This window comes from Sminthopsis crassicaudata, chromosome 1 (genome assembly GCF_048593235.1).
Source record: "Sminthopsis crassicaudata isolate SCR6 chromosome 1, ASM4859323v1, whole genome shotgun sequence".
NCBI lineage: Eukaryota > Metazoa > Chordata > Mammalia > Dasyuromorphia > Dasyuridae > Sminthopsis > Sminthopsis crassicaudata.
Window position 1 is genome coordinate 58882119 of NC_133617.1, and position 17725 is coordinate 58899843.

General features: G+C 38.2%; 2 protein-coding genes across 6 annotated transcripts in view; one reads left to right on the plus strand and one right to left on the minus strand.

Moving 5' to 3' along the window:
* Window positions 1-16130, plus strand: part of CHERP (calcium homeostasis endoplasmic reticulum protein) — a 31094-nt gene extending 14964 nt beyond the window's left edge. Inside the window, exons 9-17 of one of the 2 annotated variants that reach the window (XM_074305904.1) lie at window positions 628-809; window positions 3081-3510; window positions 5586-5824; window positions 11003-11136; window positions 12132-12218; window positions 12882-13025; window positions 13148-13264; window positions 13603-13697; window positions 14375-16130. In XM_074305904.1, coding sequence (XP_074162005.1) covers window positions 628-809; window positions 3081-3510; window positions 5586-5824; window positions 11003-11136; window positions 12132-12218; window positions 12882-13025; window positions 13148-13264; window positions 13603-13697; window positions 14375-14568 — 1622 coding nt within the window. In that variant the 3' untranslated portion in view covers window positions 14569-16130. The remainder of the gene's footprint in view (window positions 1-627; window positions 810-3080; window positions 3511-5585; window positions 5825-11002; window positions 11137-12131; window positions 12219-12881; window positions 13026-13147; window positions 13265-13602; window positions 13698-14374) is intronic. The other variant, XM_074305893.1, reaches the window with a different exon arrangement.
* Window positions 7141-17725, minus strand: part of C1H19orf44 (chromosome 1 C19orf44 homolog) — a 34858-nt gene continuing 24273 nt past the window's right edge. For 3 of the 4 annotated variants that reach the window (XR_012488562.1, XM_074305944.1, XM_074305916.1), the window contains one exon: window positions 12617-13341. Coding sequence is in view for 1 of the 4 variants with exons in the window: in XM_074305944.1 (XP_074162045.1) it covers window positions 13321-13341 (21 nt within the window). In the remaining 3 variants the exon portion in view is untranslated. Of the gene's footprint in view, window positions 7248-12616; window positions 13342-17725 lie in introns of those variants that run through there. The other variant, XM_074305925.1, reaches the window with a different exon arrangement.

Sequence of the window (17725 nt, forward strand, 5' to 3'; positions counted from 1 at the left end):
GGAGGACCCGAGTTCAAATCTGGTCTCAGACACTTAACGCTACCTAGCTGTGTGACCCTGGGCAAGTCACTTAACCCCAGCCTCAGGGGGAAAAAAAAGGAACTCTGTACTGTGGACTGGAGCAGTGCTGTACAGGCTATTCCCAGGCCCACTCTGAATGGTTTTATTGTATCAGTTCTATCTGCAGCAGGAGGGGGCATTGGTCTTTTTCTTTATAAAACGCTGAAGTCTGTATTCCTCTGTATTGTCCTTTCTTGTTCTTTATTTCTGCCTGCTGATGCCAGATAGACCAGTTCTCCTTTCTTCATATGATATCCCTTCAGATATGAAATGAAAAATGTTTCAGGCTATACAAATGGAGAAAAAGGGATGAGAACAGAATCATGTGACTTTGTTATTGTTTAAGAAGTGGAATACTTAGGTATTCCAGACATTGTATTTCTCCAGTGTTTTAAATACCATATTTTGAGGTTTAATTCAGCATAATTTCTATAGTAATAATGAATAAGGACAGAATTGTATTAGAAGCATCCTGCATTAGGTTTTCAGGCATGATGCTTTTACATGTAATCACTGTTTCCAGAAACATGGCAGCCTTATATAACTTATTTTCTATTTCTCTTATAGATGACAACAAACCTCCCATCCCAATGCCAGGTTCTTCTGAATATGATGCTTCAGGGGGAGGTGTACAAGACCCTGCTGCAGCCCCTGGTCCAAGAGGACCTGGGCCCCATGAGCCCATTCCTCCCAATAAACCACCTTGGTTTGACCAACCTCATCCTGTTGCTCCCTGGGGACAACAACAGGTACTGTATCAGGGAAAGAGAGTTATAAGTGTCATGTTGTTGTTTCATTAAAAACATTTCCTGGGTATTAGAACATTTGGGGAAGTTCATGAATATCACAGGAAATTATAAAATATGTTGGATCAGGAACAGCTAGGTAGCTCAATGGATAGAGCTCCAGCCCTGAAGTCAGGAGGACCCGAGTTCAAATTTGGCCTCAGACACTTAACACTTTCTAGCTGTGTGACCCTGGGCAAGTCACCAATTGCCTCAGGGGGATATATAAATAGATGGATATGCTGGATCTGATCTATTTTCACAGCAACCCTAACTTGGGTGTTCTCCAAAGAGGAGACATTTCTGAAAAGCTGCCCGTTGGCAATGCCCTTCTCTCAGCCTCAGTTTTCTCATCTGTAAAATAATCTCTAAGAATCTTTCGAGCTCTAATATTGTCAGAATTAAGCTGAAATACATGAAAATGTACTATGTAAAAGATATTTTGGTTAAGTGCTGGAAGAGAACATGTTCTCTTATGATGTAGTCCTTATTCACATAGCGCTTATAGCTTAATAGGAGGGTGGAATGCATACACAGATAACTGTAGTACAAAATAGAATGCAGGAATATTGGTAAGGCACAGAGTCTCCTGGGAAGTGAGTACAAGTTAATAGGACATTAATAGTAATGAAATGACCACATCAGATAGAGAGGAAAGGTGGGACTAAAGAGAGATTAAATACCAGAGTTAACAGAAGATGTTTACAATTTAAGTTGCTTAAGCATTTTGTGAATGATCCAGGAGATAAGAGAGGAAAAGTGGGTATCTACTTGCACTAAGATCCTAACACAGATGAGGGAAAAAGATGAAGGTTGCAAGTTAGCGGGTTTAGAACAAGAATAAGGAGAACCTTGTGGCAGAATAGAATTTGGAGTCTGAGTAATTGGATTCAGATTCTGATCTCTCAGGTTCCATTCCAATCCTCTTTGTGACCAAAGAGTAGAAGGCAATAATAGTTTTGTAAGGTGTCCCCAGTCTCTTCTGTCAAGCAGCAGACTCTCTGGTAAATTTGGGGCTTAGAGATATTTTTAGAAATTTTAGGAGAGGAAAAGGTTTGGAACTGTTACTGTTAAGAATTCTAAATACAAAGGGAACAACAGGGTCTAGTTAAGGTTATGTACCACTTCTGACATCCTGTGTTCTAAGGAACCCTCCCTCTCTCTCCTCCCCCCAGCCCCAGCTCTGGCATCCTAGATTTTGAGGTTTCCCAGCTCTGACATGCTGGGTTCTAAAGGCTCTCCCAGCTCTGACATCCTGGGTTCTGAGCTTTTCCAGCTCTGACATGCTGGGTTCTAAGGGCTCCCTCAGCTCTGACATTCTGTGTTCTAAGAACTCTCTAAGATCTGAAATTCTACCCCCTTTAAAAAAAAATTAAAACATTAATTTTTAAAATTTTGAGTTCTAAATTCTTTTCCTTGGGGCAGCTGGATGGCATAGTGGATATATGGGACACTGGCTCCTTGAGTCTTCTTTTTCTCCCTGTAGCCCCTCTTCCATCCATCAAGAAGGCAAGCAATGTAATATCCATTTTACACATAAAATCATTCAAAGCATATTTCCATATTAGCCCATGTTGGGGCATCCCTCCTTACCCCCCAAGAAAAATAAAGTATATTCTGTGACTTCTGATTTACCATTCTAGTGCTGTTTAGTCATACCTGATTTTTTGTGACGCTATTGGGGGTTTTCTTGGCAAAGATAACAAAGTGGTTTGCCATTTCCTTTTCTGGCTCATTTTATAGATGAGGAAACTAGGGCATATAGGGTTAAATGACTTTTGCCCAGTCTGGACTTAACTAACGGCTTCTCCACTCCAAGCCCAGCACTCTGCACTATGGCGCCACCTGGCTGCCCTAGTACCATTCTGTTACTTAAGTTTTAATCCTCCAAAAATGTGTGACTTTTGTGATTCCATTGATTAAATTCACAAACTTTTCTTTAGTTTAGTTAGATATTACTTATTTGTCAGGTGAGTTGGGTCACCAGTGGCAGACAGAAATATTATCACTGCGTTTATATTTGCAACTATTCCAGCTAAGTAGAATTAAACACCTTCACACCATGTTGAGCCATCAAACTTGGGCTGTGGTGAGCCCAACTTAGTAGGCCTGTTAAAAATATAAATGGACTAAGAATTGTGAATTTCAAAACTTCTGTGTAAAAACATGTGTGCCTTTGTTCTCTCTTAATTGGCTTAAAAGTAGATTATATTATTACATTCTTTATTTTTATAGCCTCCTGACCAGCCTCCTTACCCTCACCACCAGGGACCTCCTCACTGTCCTCCGTGGAACAACAACCATGAAGGAATGTGGAATGAACAGAGAGATCCAGGGTGGAACAATCAGCGAGACCCTCCATGGAACAACCAACCAGACCCTAACTGGAATAATCAATTTGATGCTCCTTGGAATAACCAGCATGAGCAGCCCCCTTGGGGTGGTGGTCAAAGGGAACCACCCTTTCGGATGCAGCGACCACCCCACTTCCGGGGACCATTCCCTCCTCATCAGCAACATCCACAGTTCAACCAGCCTCCTCACCCCCACAACTTCAACCGCTTCCCGCCACGATTCATGCAGGAAGATTTCCCCCCTCGTCATCCATTTGAGAGACCCCCATACCCTCATCGTTTTGATTACCCTCAAGGAGATTTTCCTGCTGGTGAGTGACCCATTGATAATGCTCTTACTATTTATTCTTTCAGTTGGAGATGGTGGAGAAAGCAGAGATATATATATATATATATATATATATATATATATATATATATATATATATATATATATATATATATATATATATATATATATATATATATATATATATATATATATATATATATATATATATACATATTATTTTTTTTTTTTTTTAATTTAAAAAAAATTTTTTTTTTTCCCCCGTCTGAGGCAGTTGGGGTTAAGTGACTTGTACAGGGTCACATAGCTAGGAGGTTTGAGACTAGATTTGAACTTGGGATCTCCTGACTTTAGGGCTGATCCACTGTGCCATGTAGCTGCCCCCAGATGTATTATTTTCAAAACAGGGAAATTAAAGAATCCAGGCTCATCGACTGTTAATTCTTATGCCCACAGAGCACAGTGTTGGGGAGGTTCCATTCCTTCAGGTACAGATCCAGTTGACAGTATGGTAACTCTGGGGTGAAGCTTATCAGCAGAACCAAGACTACCTAAATGGAACTTTTTTTTTTTTTTTTTTTTTAGCCATACTAATATAGGGTCATCTGCATAGGGTGTGATTTTTTTCAGCAGAGGGAGTACCCATCTCAGTGAAATCAGAGCCCTTAAAGTATTTAAGCAAGACCTTTCATACATAAATTGTCCAGTACTTCACAAAATTTGATTGGGTATCCCTCCTCTTCCTTTTACCTGTGTTCAGATTCCTATTATAACTGCCTCTCTGCAAACTTCATTCATGTTATTCTCACAAATCCTCTAGAAGGGCTTCTGCTAATTTCATTTTCTTATCATTAGCTAAGCTTGTGCTAGGTCTCCTTACTACACTTGAAGTACCATGAGTAAGAGCCAGGAAGAGATGTTTGAAGTACATGGGATTTCCCACCAGGGCACCAAATGCAGGTCCTAACTCTTCCACTTATCTCCTGGGTGACCTTTGGCCATTTATCTTTTCTTCAAAGTGAAGTGACCCAATTAGATTGTAGTTTAAGTGCTTTCCAAGTATTCAAACCAAGAGAGCTCTAGGAAGTTCTCTAGTGTTCTTCCTTGAAATGAGTTCCAGGGAGGTGACTAATCTTATGTGCCCAGAGCAAATAGAGAATACACATCAAACATCCTACAGCTCTTAAAGGGTTATTCTCTAAATGGAGCTCCTGTTATGGTGGCAGGGTAGCATAACTATACCTTGATAAGACTTTATGGATGTTGTTCCATTTAGTTTTTACCCCAACCCTGGGAAGTAATTGCTATTATTATCCTCATTTTATAAAGAATGGGAAATCAGAAGAGCGTTAGCCTGTATCTAAGTCAGGATTTGAAAGTGAATCTTATGACTTCACATCAGGCACTCAATCCATTGCATCACCCAGCTAACTTGTATCAGAGCCAGATCTAGGTTCAAATCCTGGCTGTGTGACTCTGGTGAAGTCACTTATACTCTCAAGACTCCAGGCAACTCCCTGAGATTTTTAAGTTTTATAGCAGCAGGTGCCGTCCTGCACACACAGATCCAGCTCTGGCCTATTATCATCAAGTCATTCTAATCAGTCCCACCTCTGTTGGTTCTAACCTGTGATTTCATCATAACTAGACTTTGACAAAAATAGGACAGAAATCCTTTATAAATTCAACCAGTTAAGCATTCATGTATAGTAGTGTTTCTAGGGAATTAAATGTTCCTTATAACAGTGTTCATCTAATGACCCTTTTGCATGCTAAGCATCTTAATGACCCTCCCTAACACAATCAGCTGATGAGTACTCTCTCTAGAGGAGACAGTTTGCCTTTTCTTTCATTCATCCAATGTGACATATCCACCTCTTCCAGCCAGCCTGAGATATAGGAAGTGGCTGGAGCTGTATACAGGGATTGAGATTAGAGCTGAAGTATATGAAGATGTCTGGAGTCCATCTGGAAATGAGGATGGTATCTTTTTAGCAAACTTGTTGCTTTTTGGAGAGCTTTTTGTTTGAATAATGTACTATTTATTATCGGTCTCTAATAGCCTGTAAGTTCTTATGTTCTATCCTTTGTGTGTAGAGATGGGACCTCCTCATCACCATCCTGGCCACCGATTGCCTCATCCTGGGATCAATGAACATCCTCCATGGGGTGGACCCCAGCACCCAGACTTTGGGCCTCCCCCTCATGGCTTCAATGGCCAGCCTCCTCACATGCGAAGGCAGGGGCCTCCTCACATGAATCATGATGACCCCAGCTTGGTTCCCAACGTCCCATACTTTGACCTACCTGCTGGACTGATGGCTCCTCTTGTGAAGGTAAAGTGGCAGAACTCAGAAATGCAATGAAATTCTCATTGCTCTGGTCCGTTTCTGGGCAGTCTTGATGATCTCTGTCTGCCCTGAGATTTCTCTCTTTTACGTATGTCCATGTGCCACTTTCTTTTTTAGCAGCTGCTTCCTAATTTTGCTCCTGTGAATGTCAACTTCATTAATGGCTATTTTGAATTCATCCTTTACTTTTCCTATTCTAGTTTACCGGGTGGACTTTACTCAGGTACTTTTTAAAGTGTGATGAGAGACTTCTCAGCCAGAAGCTGCTGCCAAAGCTGGATTGGTCTGTGAATGCATTTCCCTTCAGTGATGCTTGACTGTTCATCCCTTCCTCAGTCACATAATCCACTATTGTCTCTAAAGTGCTTTTACTTTTTTGGAAAATTCACTGCCACAAACATTTGCTAAATGCATACATTTAAGAGGCTAGGGCCCTGTGCTTAGTGCCCAGCTGAGGGAGATAGAAAGCTAAGTATAACTGTGTCGACCACAGTGGTGGTAACTTGGTATGATTTGAAAATGTGCTGTTTGGAGTTGAGAGAACCTGTGATCAAAACTTGGTTCTGTTTTTTACTACCTGTGTAGCTCTGGCCAAGTCAATTAACTTCTCTGGACTTCAGTTTCCTCCTCCATAAAGAAAGTGCTGAACTAAATGTGTGCTAAAGGATCTTCCAACTCTAAATCTTTGAATCTCTGACCTCTAGTCTTTTGCTTATCTTGTTCCTACAACTGCAATACCCTTCTCCCTTTCAAGTGTTCAATTCCTTCTCATGCTACCTTCCCCCCCATATTCCATTAACACCACAGTCTTATTTTTATAGCATTTTGTTTTGCATTCTAATGCATGTGATATATTATGTACTCTTCTACTTCTGCTAGATTGTAAGCTCCACTAGGGCAGAAACTGTCTTCTTTAAACTTGGTATCTCTACCAACACGTAGTACAGTTCTCTGCATAATATATGCACTTAATAAATGTTTGTTGAATTTAATTTAATTTTGGATGCCCTATTTAGGAGGGTTATTGAAAAACTGGAGAGTATGCACTAGAAATCAATGGGAATGGTTAATCTGGCAGAGAGGCAACTGTGTGGTTAAGAACTGTCTGCAGTGTTTGAAGGGGGGTCAAGTAGAACACCCTAAAGGCCAAAACTAAGAGCAATGGGTGGAAGTTACAAAAGCCAAATTTAATTGTCATAGGACAAACTAAACAATCTGAACAGTCCAAAAGTCATGTGGCTCCTTTTGGGAACAATGGGTTCCCTATACTTTCAGGTCTTCAAGAAAAGATTCCTTTTCAGGTAGAGGCTGGACCATTTGACCTCCATTTCTTTCAGATTGAGATTCTTTCATCCTGTGAATTGAATCTGATGCCATCTTTGCTCTCTGGAGTTTTGTTGTAATGGGACTACAACACATAAACAAAAATTCATTATAACAAAAAACAGACTAAGATAACATTTATATAGCACTTTAAGGATACTGCAAAGCATGGTGCTTATACTCACTCTGTGAGGTGGGTATTCCAAGAATAATTGTCCACATTTTACACATGAGGACACTAAGGTCCAGACAAGTGAAATGACATGGTTAAAATTAATGCAGCTGAGATCAGAGTCCAGCCCAGGTCCTTTTTCATTCCCAATGTCACTGTCCTTTCCTCTATGCTTCATTACTTTCTAGAGAAGTGCATCAGGGGGTAGAAGAGGGACTGTCATCTCTGCCAAGTCGGAGAAAGGAAGGACTGTGTCCAACCAAAGGATGAGGTTAGGCTTTGTGGAGTAGGTGCCCTGAAAAGGCCCTCAGATTCTTCATCTCTAAAACATGAGCTTTGGTAACATGCTCCCTCCTGACTCCAGCTCTGTGATTCTAGATGCATAAAAGCTTAATAACTAGAGATGAAAGAAGGCCAGCAGAGATAAAAGAGCTGCCTTCATTTCTATTTAGTTCATTGTTTTTCATTACTCCTATGTTTTATTTTCAGCCCTAATATTGTCAGAAAGACCATCCAGGTAAAGGCTCTGAAAGCCATCTTAATTACAAAAGTATGAGGGAATTCCTTAAGTTTCAACTCTTCCCCATTATATTGTATTGTAAACCTCTACACAGATTGTAGTCAAGGGAGTGAGGACTATTGGTTGCTGCTCTCCCCACAGGCCAGACTGTCTTTGGTACACTGCATGGCCCTCCTACCTAACAAGTTGTTAGACATTCCCACATCAGTGTTGTTCTATACCTTTACTGCTCAGGCCATTCCTGGGAAGGCATCAATGTAAGAGATTCTAAGTACTACTGAGCTGTAAGGTGAAAGATACTTAGTTGGATGAGAAAGGTGATAAAACTTGCAGTGGACGAAAAAGCTGTGTATATGGAACATTGCTATCCTTTTGTATTCAAAGATGGTGTTTACTAACAGTGTTTCTGGTATCAAAAAGAAGCCACACAGCTAGCAGAGCACACAGTAGGTACTCAATAAAAAATGCTTGTTGGAAAAATCTGACTCTTCCTTCTCCTTTACCCTATGTATAAATTAGTTGCCAAGTCCTGTTGATTCTCTCTCTGTAATAGCTTGTTCCTCAGCCTCTTTCTTTCTATTTTCAATGTTACCAAATTAACTTGTCTTCTGATCATCTGAACTCCTGTATGTTCCTCTCTTTAAATGGTTTTCCAGTCTAGTCTCTCTTTGGTCCAGCCTTCATAGGCTACTAGCATAATCTCTCTACCATACAGGCTGGTCTGGCTACATCTCTCCCCTACTCTAAAACTCAGTAGTTGTTTCCCATTACCTTTGAGACAAAATGCTGTTGCATAGTCTGGCGTTCAAGGCCCTTAAATTTTAACTCATTTCAGCTTTATCTCCTGTTATTCCCCTTCACAAACTATATTTGAGCATTTTCTTTCTTTATATACCCTGTGCATTATTAGCCCCTGTCCCCAGTTTCACCCATAGAAATCCTCTCCTATCTTCAGTAGCCATCTTGACTACCACCATGTCAAAGAATCCTTCTCTCAAAAGGTAGAGGAACCAACAAAGAGAAATGCCATGGGGTTTTTATTTGATTGTAACAACAAACATACTGGGGCTTGGACAACAATATGGATTATACCATGGATTTGGAGGAGAGCATATTTCAAAGAATTCAGAAAAAGGATAGTTAGGAATCCTATGGACTAAAATTGTCCACAAGAACTTGACCTAGTAGATATGGGAAACCCAGAACAAAGTCTGAAGGCACAAAGAGAAACAGTTCTAGTATGGAAGGGGAAAGTCATCTAAAGACATTAGCACCCATGCATAGGGAACTCACCAATCAACTTAGTGAGATTTTTTTTTTTAATGTGCAAAAGAGGAAAGTAAGGTGAATAACAGGGTGATCTGAGAAGTGATTAATAGTTTCAAGGTTAGTGTTAGGAATGTTAAACCTTAAAGGTTTCTTTACCCAAGTAAAGCCATGGGTAACAAATAAGGCTTTTAAATTTTTTCTTTGGATCAGCAGGACAAAACTTTTGCTTAGAATAATGAAAACAAAACAGAGTTTATTTTCTGCTTTTTTTTTCCTCTGCTAAGGAGATAATTTGTGGATGGAAAATGACAAAATAAATGTAGCTAAAAAGGAGTTAATATCTAAGCTAAGAAAAGAGATAGTAATAGAACCTGTAGTTTCCCAGAATGAGTTCAGATCACCTGGCCTTAATGAACTACATCCTATGAGCCAGTGTTCCAGATCGTGGATATAGTGGGAAGAATTGGGGATATACTGCAAGACTGAAGGATAGATGGCCCCTTTCCCCACCCCCACCCCCTTTTAAGGGAACAGAAAGGCTGTGAGTTTTGACTTAAGATTCTTGGCAAAATTCTACAACTTGTTATAAAAGCAGTTATTAGTGGATAACCACAAAAGTGATTCTACAGAGCCATCCAGAATAGGATCTAGTTGATTGGGATACCCTACTGATAAACCAAGGGAATATTGCAGAAAATTCTTAACCTAGATTTTAGTAAAGCATTTGACAAAGTGTCATTCTGTGAAAAGATGGAAGAACATGGGACTAGTTACAAAGTGGATCATTAAGGGTGTGATATCAGTTTGAAAAATTTCCAAAGGTACCCCAGAAATCTGTGCTAGACCTCATGCTGTTTTAACTTTTTTTTTCAGTGACTTGGATAAAAACACACATGGCATGCTTATTAAATTTGCAAAATTGAGAGGAAGTAGCTAATACATTGGATGACATGATCCAAAAATTACTGACAAAAGTTAAAATTAAAAAGAAATTCTGTATGAAATTTATTATCTTATAGATTTTTAAAAATCCCTTTCCTAATATTGCTATGTCTCTGATGGTATGAATAATTACATGATTTTCCTGAACTCCCAGTCCAACCTGGTATAGCAACAAGAGGTGAATTCTGCTTTGATTCAACCCCTTCTTGAGACTTGTTTTCAAGTCTGGGAACCACATTGAAAGCTGCACAGTGTTCCTGGAAGTACAGCTAGGATGATGAAAGCCCTCAGATTCATGCCATATGAGGATCACATGTCCTCCTTGATCTGGAGGGCAGGGGAGGGGACCATGATAACTGTCAGCTATTTATATGAAGGACTTTTATCTAGATTAAATATGTTCTGCTTGGCCCCAAAAGATAAAGTAGGAAAGAAGTAAAATTAGGTTTTATTTAAAGGGAAAACTTTCTAACAGCTAGAGTCATAGTAAGATGGAGTGGGCTGCCAGGAAAGGTAGCAAGTTCCTCTTCAGTCAAGGATTCCAGGCAAAGACACAGTTTGATTGGTCCTTCATGTTCTGTTTAGCTCGGCCTACATGGCTTTCGAGGTTGCTTCAAGCTGACACCCATGATCTTGATTTCCTCTTTCCCTTCCCTTTTGCAATTTGAAATTAATCTTTGTCCTTGTCTCTTGTATTATGGCTTTTGTCCTCTCATACGTACGCACTTATCATGTTCTAATTCACGTGTTGTGTGCATGTTGTAGTCTCTTGTTAAGCTGTAAGCCCCACGAGGGTAGGACTGTCTTGTTCCACCTCTGCATTCTTAAGAGTGTAGCAGAGTGCCCTGCACAAGGGAATGCTTAATAAATGTTTATTTGAATTGACTTAGTAAGTGAATTGTGTGGTGTATCAAATGTGTGTTTTTATCTCCTGCAGCTAGAAGATCATGAGTATAAGCCTTTGGATCCAAAAGACATACGTCTTCCACCCCCCATGCCTCCCAGCGAGAGGCTCTTGGCAGCAGTGGAGGCATTTTATAGTCCTCCATCCCATGATAGACCTAGAAACAGGTAAGGGTTGGTATGGTGTAGTCACTGTGGCCCAGACAGAGGAGAGTATGGAGATTCTAGTCTTGGCATTACCACCAATCATCCATCTGACCTTGGGGAAATCAGCTTATTTCTATAGCTTGGTTGGGTTATCTAGAAATAAGTGATGGAAATAATAGTGATAGTGATTAATAGCAAGTCTTCCTACCACACAGAGTAGTCAAGAAATCAGAATAGAGCTAAGATATTTTTACAGAAGAGAGATTTAATTCAGCCAGGCCTGAGCTCTAGGTAGAAAAGCATTTAACCCTTTACACTCTCTCCCAATTCTGTCAAACTAAGCTGAAATTCCAGTGGTTCTCCCTAGTCTTTTCATTAGAATGAAAAAAATATTCACTCAATGTTTTATTTATTATTCCTGACTTTTCTGCTTTGTCCTACTTTTTATTTGCATTTACTGAACAAAATATGCTTCAAAACCCAATTTTTCATTGAAGCCTAGCTCATGTCCTGTATCCAATAGGAATTTTTTTCTGACTGATTCAGAGAAAAGTTAATCCCTCTCTACTGACTTTCTCTTGCTTTTCTGACCCATCCTGAGCACTTAACACATTCTGCTTAAGTCTGGTTTTATCTGATTGTATCCAAAGAGTCCATACAACTACTTCATAATTGGTTGAACTGGATTTAATTTGCTGGATTAAAATGAAAAAAATGAGTAGTCTTTTGAATGGTAAAAATTAGAAGTTATTTGACACTTCAGCCATTTGCTAAATTATTTGAAGCCAAGAGGATCTAGTTCTCCAACAAACTACAATATGGAAGAAGTTTTTTCTATGTTCAAGATTTTCTTTGGGGTTGCTAGGAATGATAATGTGGTATGGCCTAGGATATTGGAGACCTCTGATCCAGATTTTGCATACTCTCTTTAAGTTGTTTTTAAAAAAAAAAAATTATGGCATCTGAAGAAGAGATGCTCAGAATTGGTTGTTCAGGAAAACATACATGTCTTACAGTGAAGGCTGGGAACAGAATGGGCTGTATGAGTTCTTCAGAGCAAAAATGAGAGCCAGGAGGAGAAAAGGGCAGGAAAAGAGAAACAGGTGAGAACTTAAAACAAATTTTTTTTTTTTTTTTTTTTTTTTTTTTTTTTTATTATTATTATTATTATTTCTGGTGCCTTGAATTGTATGTTCAAACAAATGGTACTCCTTGGGCCCATTAAAATACGACCAAAGTCATTACCAATTTCCTCTTGCTAATACAATAGAATGAATGCCTTGTTTGTCTTAATCTGCCTTCAACAATAAGAGATCATGCTGAATTGTGGCTACTTGTTAATATTCAGAAAGAAATTCAAGAGTTTGCATTAGGAATCTGCAAATTCCTTAAAATCAGAGAGTAGTAGTGTTGCTTCTAGATGCTAAAGCCACAGCATCCATATTTTGAGGAAATTATTTGCTAAAGACTTTTAATAATATATCAGGAAGAAAAAAAGCAATTTAGGTTTAAAAACAGGGTGTTTATTTTAATATCACTAGGGGGCCTCTAGTCAGATTTGTTTATTCAAGTTCTTCAATAAGACTAGATGAAAAAGTCTCCTGCCTTTTTTCCTTCAGAGGTGAGATGTGGCTAGTTTTTAAGCCAAAAAAAAAAAAAGATTAATTTAGGGCAGGTTTAATTAAACATTTGTATTTTGTGGGTGTGGCTCCAGAGATATAGTAGAGCTATCAAAATATTTTGCTCACTATAAATTCTCTTTGCAGTGGACCTTCTAGATCTCGTAGCAGGTCTAAAAGTAGAGGCCGTTCTTCTTCACGATCCAATTCAAGATCTTCCAAATCATCTGGTTCATACTCAAGGTCACGGTCTCGCTCCTGTTCTCGTTCATATTCACGTTCCCGCTCTAGGTAGGTCACAATTGGGCCTTTCTTCATGAAGTAGAGCCCCTTCGTGATTCTCAAGGCTAGATGTTCATGCTCATTTTTTCTGGAGGAAAGTGTAACTGAATTTAGACACTTTTGTGATACAGGAGCAGAAGCCGGTCCCGTTCTTCACGCAGCAGGTCACGGTCAAGGTCCAGGTCCAGGTCAAAATCTTACTCCCCAGGAAGAAGGCGTCGATCCCGATCTCGGAGTCCTACTCCCCCGTAAGATTCCTCTTCATTTTTAAATGACCACTAGCAGACTGTTTATAAATAGTTCATCATAATCTTCTGGTGCTTTTCTGTGAATATGAATATTAATAATAAGTCCTAATTAGAAGTCTCATATTGAGCTTGGCATAGTTCTATGCATAAGCCTGTTATAATTATATCTAAATATTCTAATTATAATTTTATAATTATGATTATAATTAACCCATTACATTTATCCAAATTATAGGCCTTTGCATACTTGACTTTCCTAGTTTTTACTGTTGTATTGTGCTCAGTTTTCTGATCCACTGAAGGCACTTTATAAAACAACAAACCTGTCTTAATTTTAGTTCCTCGGCTGGTTTGGGCTCTAATTCAGCACCACCTATACCTGATTCAAGACTTGGAGAAGAAAATAAAGGACACCAAATGTTGGTGAAAATGGGTAAGATTTTTCTGATGAACCTATTACTTAATATCATAAGAAAAAGCCCATATTTCTGAACTTAATTTTTTATCTGCTAAATGGTGATGGTTCTTATGACCACTTCTATTAGCAAGCTCTTATGGGGATTTGTACAATCATGATTTTAAGTAGTGCTTTGAGGTTTTCAAGGCCTTTTTCTTACAACAAACCCGTGAGGGCAGGGAGTTCAAGTGTTGTTAATCACCATTTTGCACATAAGGAAACAGGATAAAAGGAGGAGTAGATAGCATGGGAAGTCATATATAGCCCAGTCATTAGAACCACTATCTAATATTTTTTTCCATTATGCCACAAGTATCTTAATACTTTATAGTTTATTTTAACATGAACTATCATTATATAACATTCTTTTGTTTCTAAAGTTGGCAGTGTTTCTTAGGCACTTCTGAAAGTGTTGGGTGCTTTTAAAAAAAAAAAAAAAATATATATATATATATATATATATATATATATATATAGACTTTTAGTATAATCATTCCTGGATTTAATACTGATTTTTAGCTTTCTCCTAGACAATTGATGTGTACCTTCCAAAGACTTCTCAGTATTCTTGTTAGAGGTTACTTTAAAATGCATTATTTCATTAAAATTCATTTCTAGATTGATAAATGTCCATTTCATCTTTTTTCCCCAAGGATGGAGTGGATCAGGTGGCCTGGGAGTGAAGGAGCAAGGCATTCAAGACCCGATAAAAGGGGGGGATATCAGAGATAAATGGGATCAGTACAAGGGAGTGGGAGTTGCTTTGGATGATCCATATGAAAACTACCGCAGAAACAAAAGTTATTCGTTCATTGCACGTATGAAAGCCAGGGATGAATGTAAGTAAATTGGTTGAGTTTCTCCACTAAGAGAGCAGGGCTCTCATGTTGCCTAGGCTACATGGCTAAAATTTAACATGGAAGATTCAAAAGTTAAAACTTTTTTTTGTTGTTGTTGTTGAAAACTGTCTTTTTTGGATTTTGTTAATCTTTTTTGGAAAAGTTTTGCTATAAGTAAAATCACTTCTTTGTTGTCTACCTGCTGCGTAGCCTTTCTGTCCTTTGTTAGAAATTTTAATCCTAAATTGATACTTTGTATGGAAGTCAGGATCATAGTAACAACTTGGTTTTATCAAGGTTTACTTCTCTGAGAGAGTGACAGGAAATAAAATGGGAAGATCATGGCATGTAATACTGACCTACACCTGAATATAATGGAAAACTGCATCCTTATGCTCATCTGTGATTTGAATGCTTAATATCAAAAAAATTTCAAAAGAAAAAGGATATGGAAGCTCTTACAACCATCTTCACCATTTACACATGAACTTTTGTCCTTTCCAGTGAAGTGTGAAATCCAGGATCCTCCACTCCCTGAATAGGAATCCTTGAAATCTGAAGAAGTGGATGTCTTGCACCTTCTTTAAATCAAATTTGAGCATCTTACATAAGTCAAGACTAGTATCTTGAGGAAAAGACATTAAGTGATTGCCATTTAGCCAACAAGGAAATAGATCAAAAGCCAGGATGTGCTTTACCCTAACTTAAAATTATTGGTTGTGTAGTAATAAAAACTAAGGCCAGACTTTACTACACAATATTTAAAGTAAGAACTTTTTGTTTTGAAGATGACCTGCATTTTTTTTTAATACCATTTAATTTAGTTTTAGTCAAGTGTATATTTATCTAAAACTTTCCCTAATAGAGATCATTCAAAGCCTAATTCCTCTAGAATACACTGACACTTAGGATTAAGTTTATATTTTTCTCAAATGTTAGCCATTTGAAATGGAGGAGGGAGCAAACTGATATGAGGGCATAGGGCTAAACCATCTTCCTGTTTTAGAGATGCTGACCTTTGAAAAAGCTATATGTACTTAATGTTTTTTATTTATAGGAGGACCTGAACACCAGCACCTGTGTGCTCACAGCCCACTTACACTCTGTCTTGGGCATCTAAGCAAAGTTAAAAATTTTACAGCTCTGTGTATTCATCATTTTTATATTGAAACCAAAATAGCAAGGGGAGTTGGAAGAGGAATAAAAGTATAAATTATCATTGTGAGGCATTACTGGAAACCTCAAGAGCAGTTTTCTTTTTCTGGACATTATCTAAATACCCTAATAAGTATGTGACAACAACATATAGAGCTGAGTGCTGTGGGCACTTTGGTGTAGTGCCATTTGTTGTACAGTTAACAATTTTGGAACTTTTGTTTTAAAAGATGCAGAAATCTCTCCCAAACTCTTTGACCCAAGGTGATGAAATATTTGATTCTGTTCTAGATTTCCTGTAGCTGTGAAACTATACAACTGTGTCTGATTCAGAATAAAATGTCAACGTGTGATGTTACAAATTTCTTGTGGATTTTACTGTTTTGCCTTCAAATAAAGACCTTTTATAAAGAAATGTGTTTAATGTCTTAGTTTAGAAAAAAAGGGAGTTTTGCTAGCTGTTTTAAGTCTAGGAGTTGATACTATTATAAGCATAGCTCACTACCTATGATTAGAGAGTGACTAAATTATTTAATCAAGAATGTATTGATTTGATGACAAATGCTGCAAAGTGTTTTAAATATCCACAATTTCATCAGTGCTCTGATCCATAAATCTTGATGAATGAGTTGAACTGGCCAGGGATATCTCCAAGTCAACCAATTAGCAAGCATTTATTGAGCCCTATTTTGCCAAATGTTGGGGATACAAAGACAAAAATGAATTAATTCCTGTCTTCAAGGACTTTACTTTCAAACAAGGCAAGGAAATAGGAACTGAAGCTTTAGTGACAGCTGGAAATTCACAAACACTCTAGGCATCCAAATGACAGGAGAGTCTCCATGTCATTATGGCAAAAGTATTCTCTTTGGGAAACTTGACAGAACAAAAAAAGTGCAAATATATATGTATGGCTATCTTACCTTCTGATTTTTACAAGCCAGGAACATTAATCTGTTTTAGGGGTTTTATGTATAATTTCTCAGCCAAAGAAAAAACTTGGTAAAATAAAATTAAAAATGGCGGCTATTTTATTTTACTATTAATTACAAAGATACCACAGACCAAGTCTCATCTTACTCAAATATAGCAACAGAACGGAAAAGTAGGGGTTAATACTGTCCTCTAACAATGTTACAGGTAGAAAGGGGGGAAGGACAAGGGGTGCTGCCCTATAGTATGACTGTATTGTTAACCCATTGTCACATTTTATTTGGCAAGTGTTTATTAAGCACTTAAGTATGTACAAGTTGTAAGCCATGTGATTATAAGCGCCGGTATTAACAATGCTATGAGAGTTAAAGTAGGTACGTAATTAATGTTGAGGCAAAATTTAATCCAAAGGAAACTATTTTCAAAAGGAAAGGAAAGATGATCAGTGAACACTTCTTTTAGATCATAGACTCTATGTAAAGGATGTAAAGTGTAAAGAATGTGAAAGATTTAAATGGAGAGGGAGATGTTGGGCAGTGCATTGCAGGTACTGGGACAATTTGATCAGGGACTTGGAGGAAAGAAAGGGCAAGATAAGCATACCCAGTCATAGCCTCAATTTGGCCAAGAGATACGAGACTATGACATAAGGTTGCAAGAGTATGGAGGCAGCAAGCTGAAGGCTAAAGAAAGAGTTTCTTCAGTAGGTAGGTCACAGGGATTTGCTTGAAGGTCTAGGGGTAGCAGGGTCATCAGAACATGGTTATGGTTTGGAAACTTGGTTTTGTGAAATAGAAGGACTTTTTTAAAGAGAGAGGAGCAAAAAGACTTTGGGAGGCTATTGGAATGCTACAGTAATTGCTGCAACATTTGGATTGGAAAATAGGAAAGATGTTTCAGAGATAGAACCCAAAGACCTAAGCAATTAACTTGATGGGATTTTGAAGAAATGAGAATATTCAAAGATGATTTAAATTTGGATGTTAAAAAGACAAAGCCAATAACACAAAGTGGGAAATTGGAGGAAAAGATGGTTTTGGAGGAAACAGTTTTGTTTGCTGCTGATGTGATGTCTTA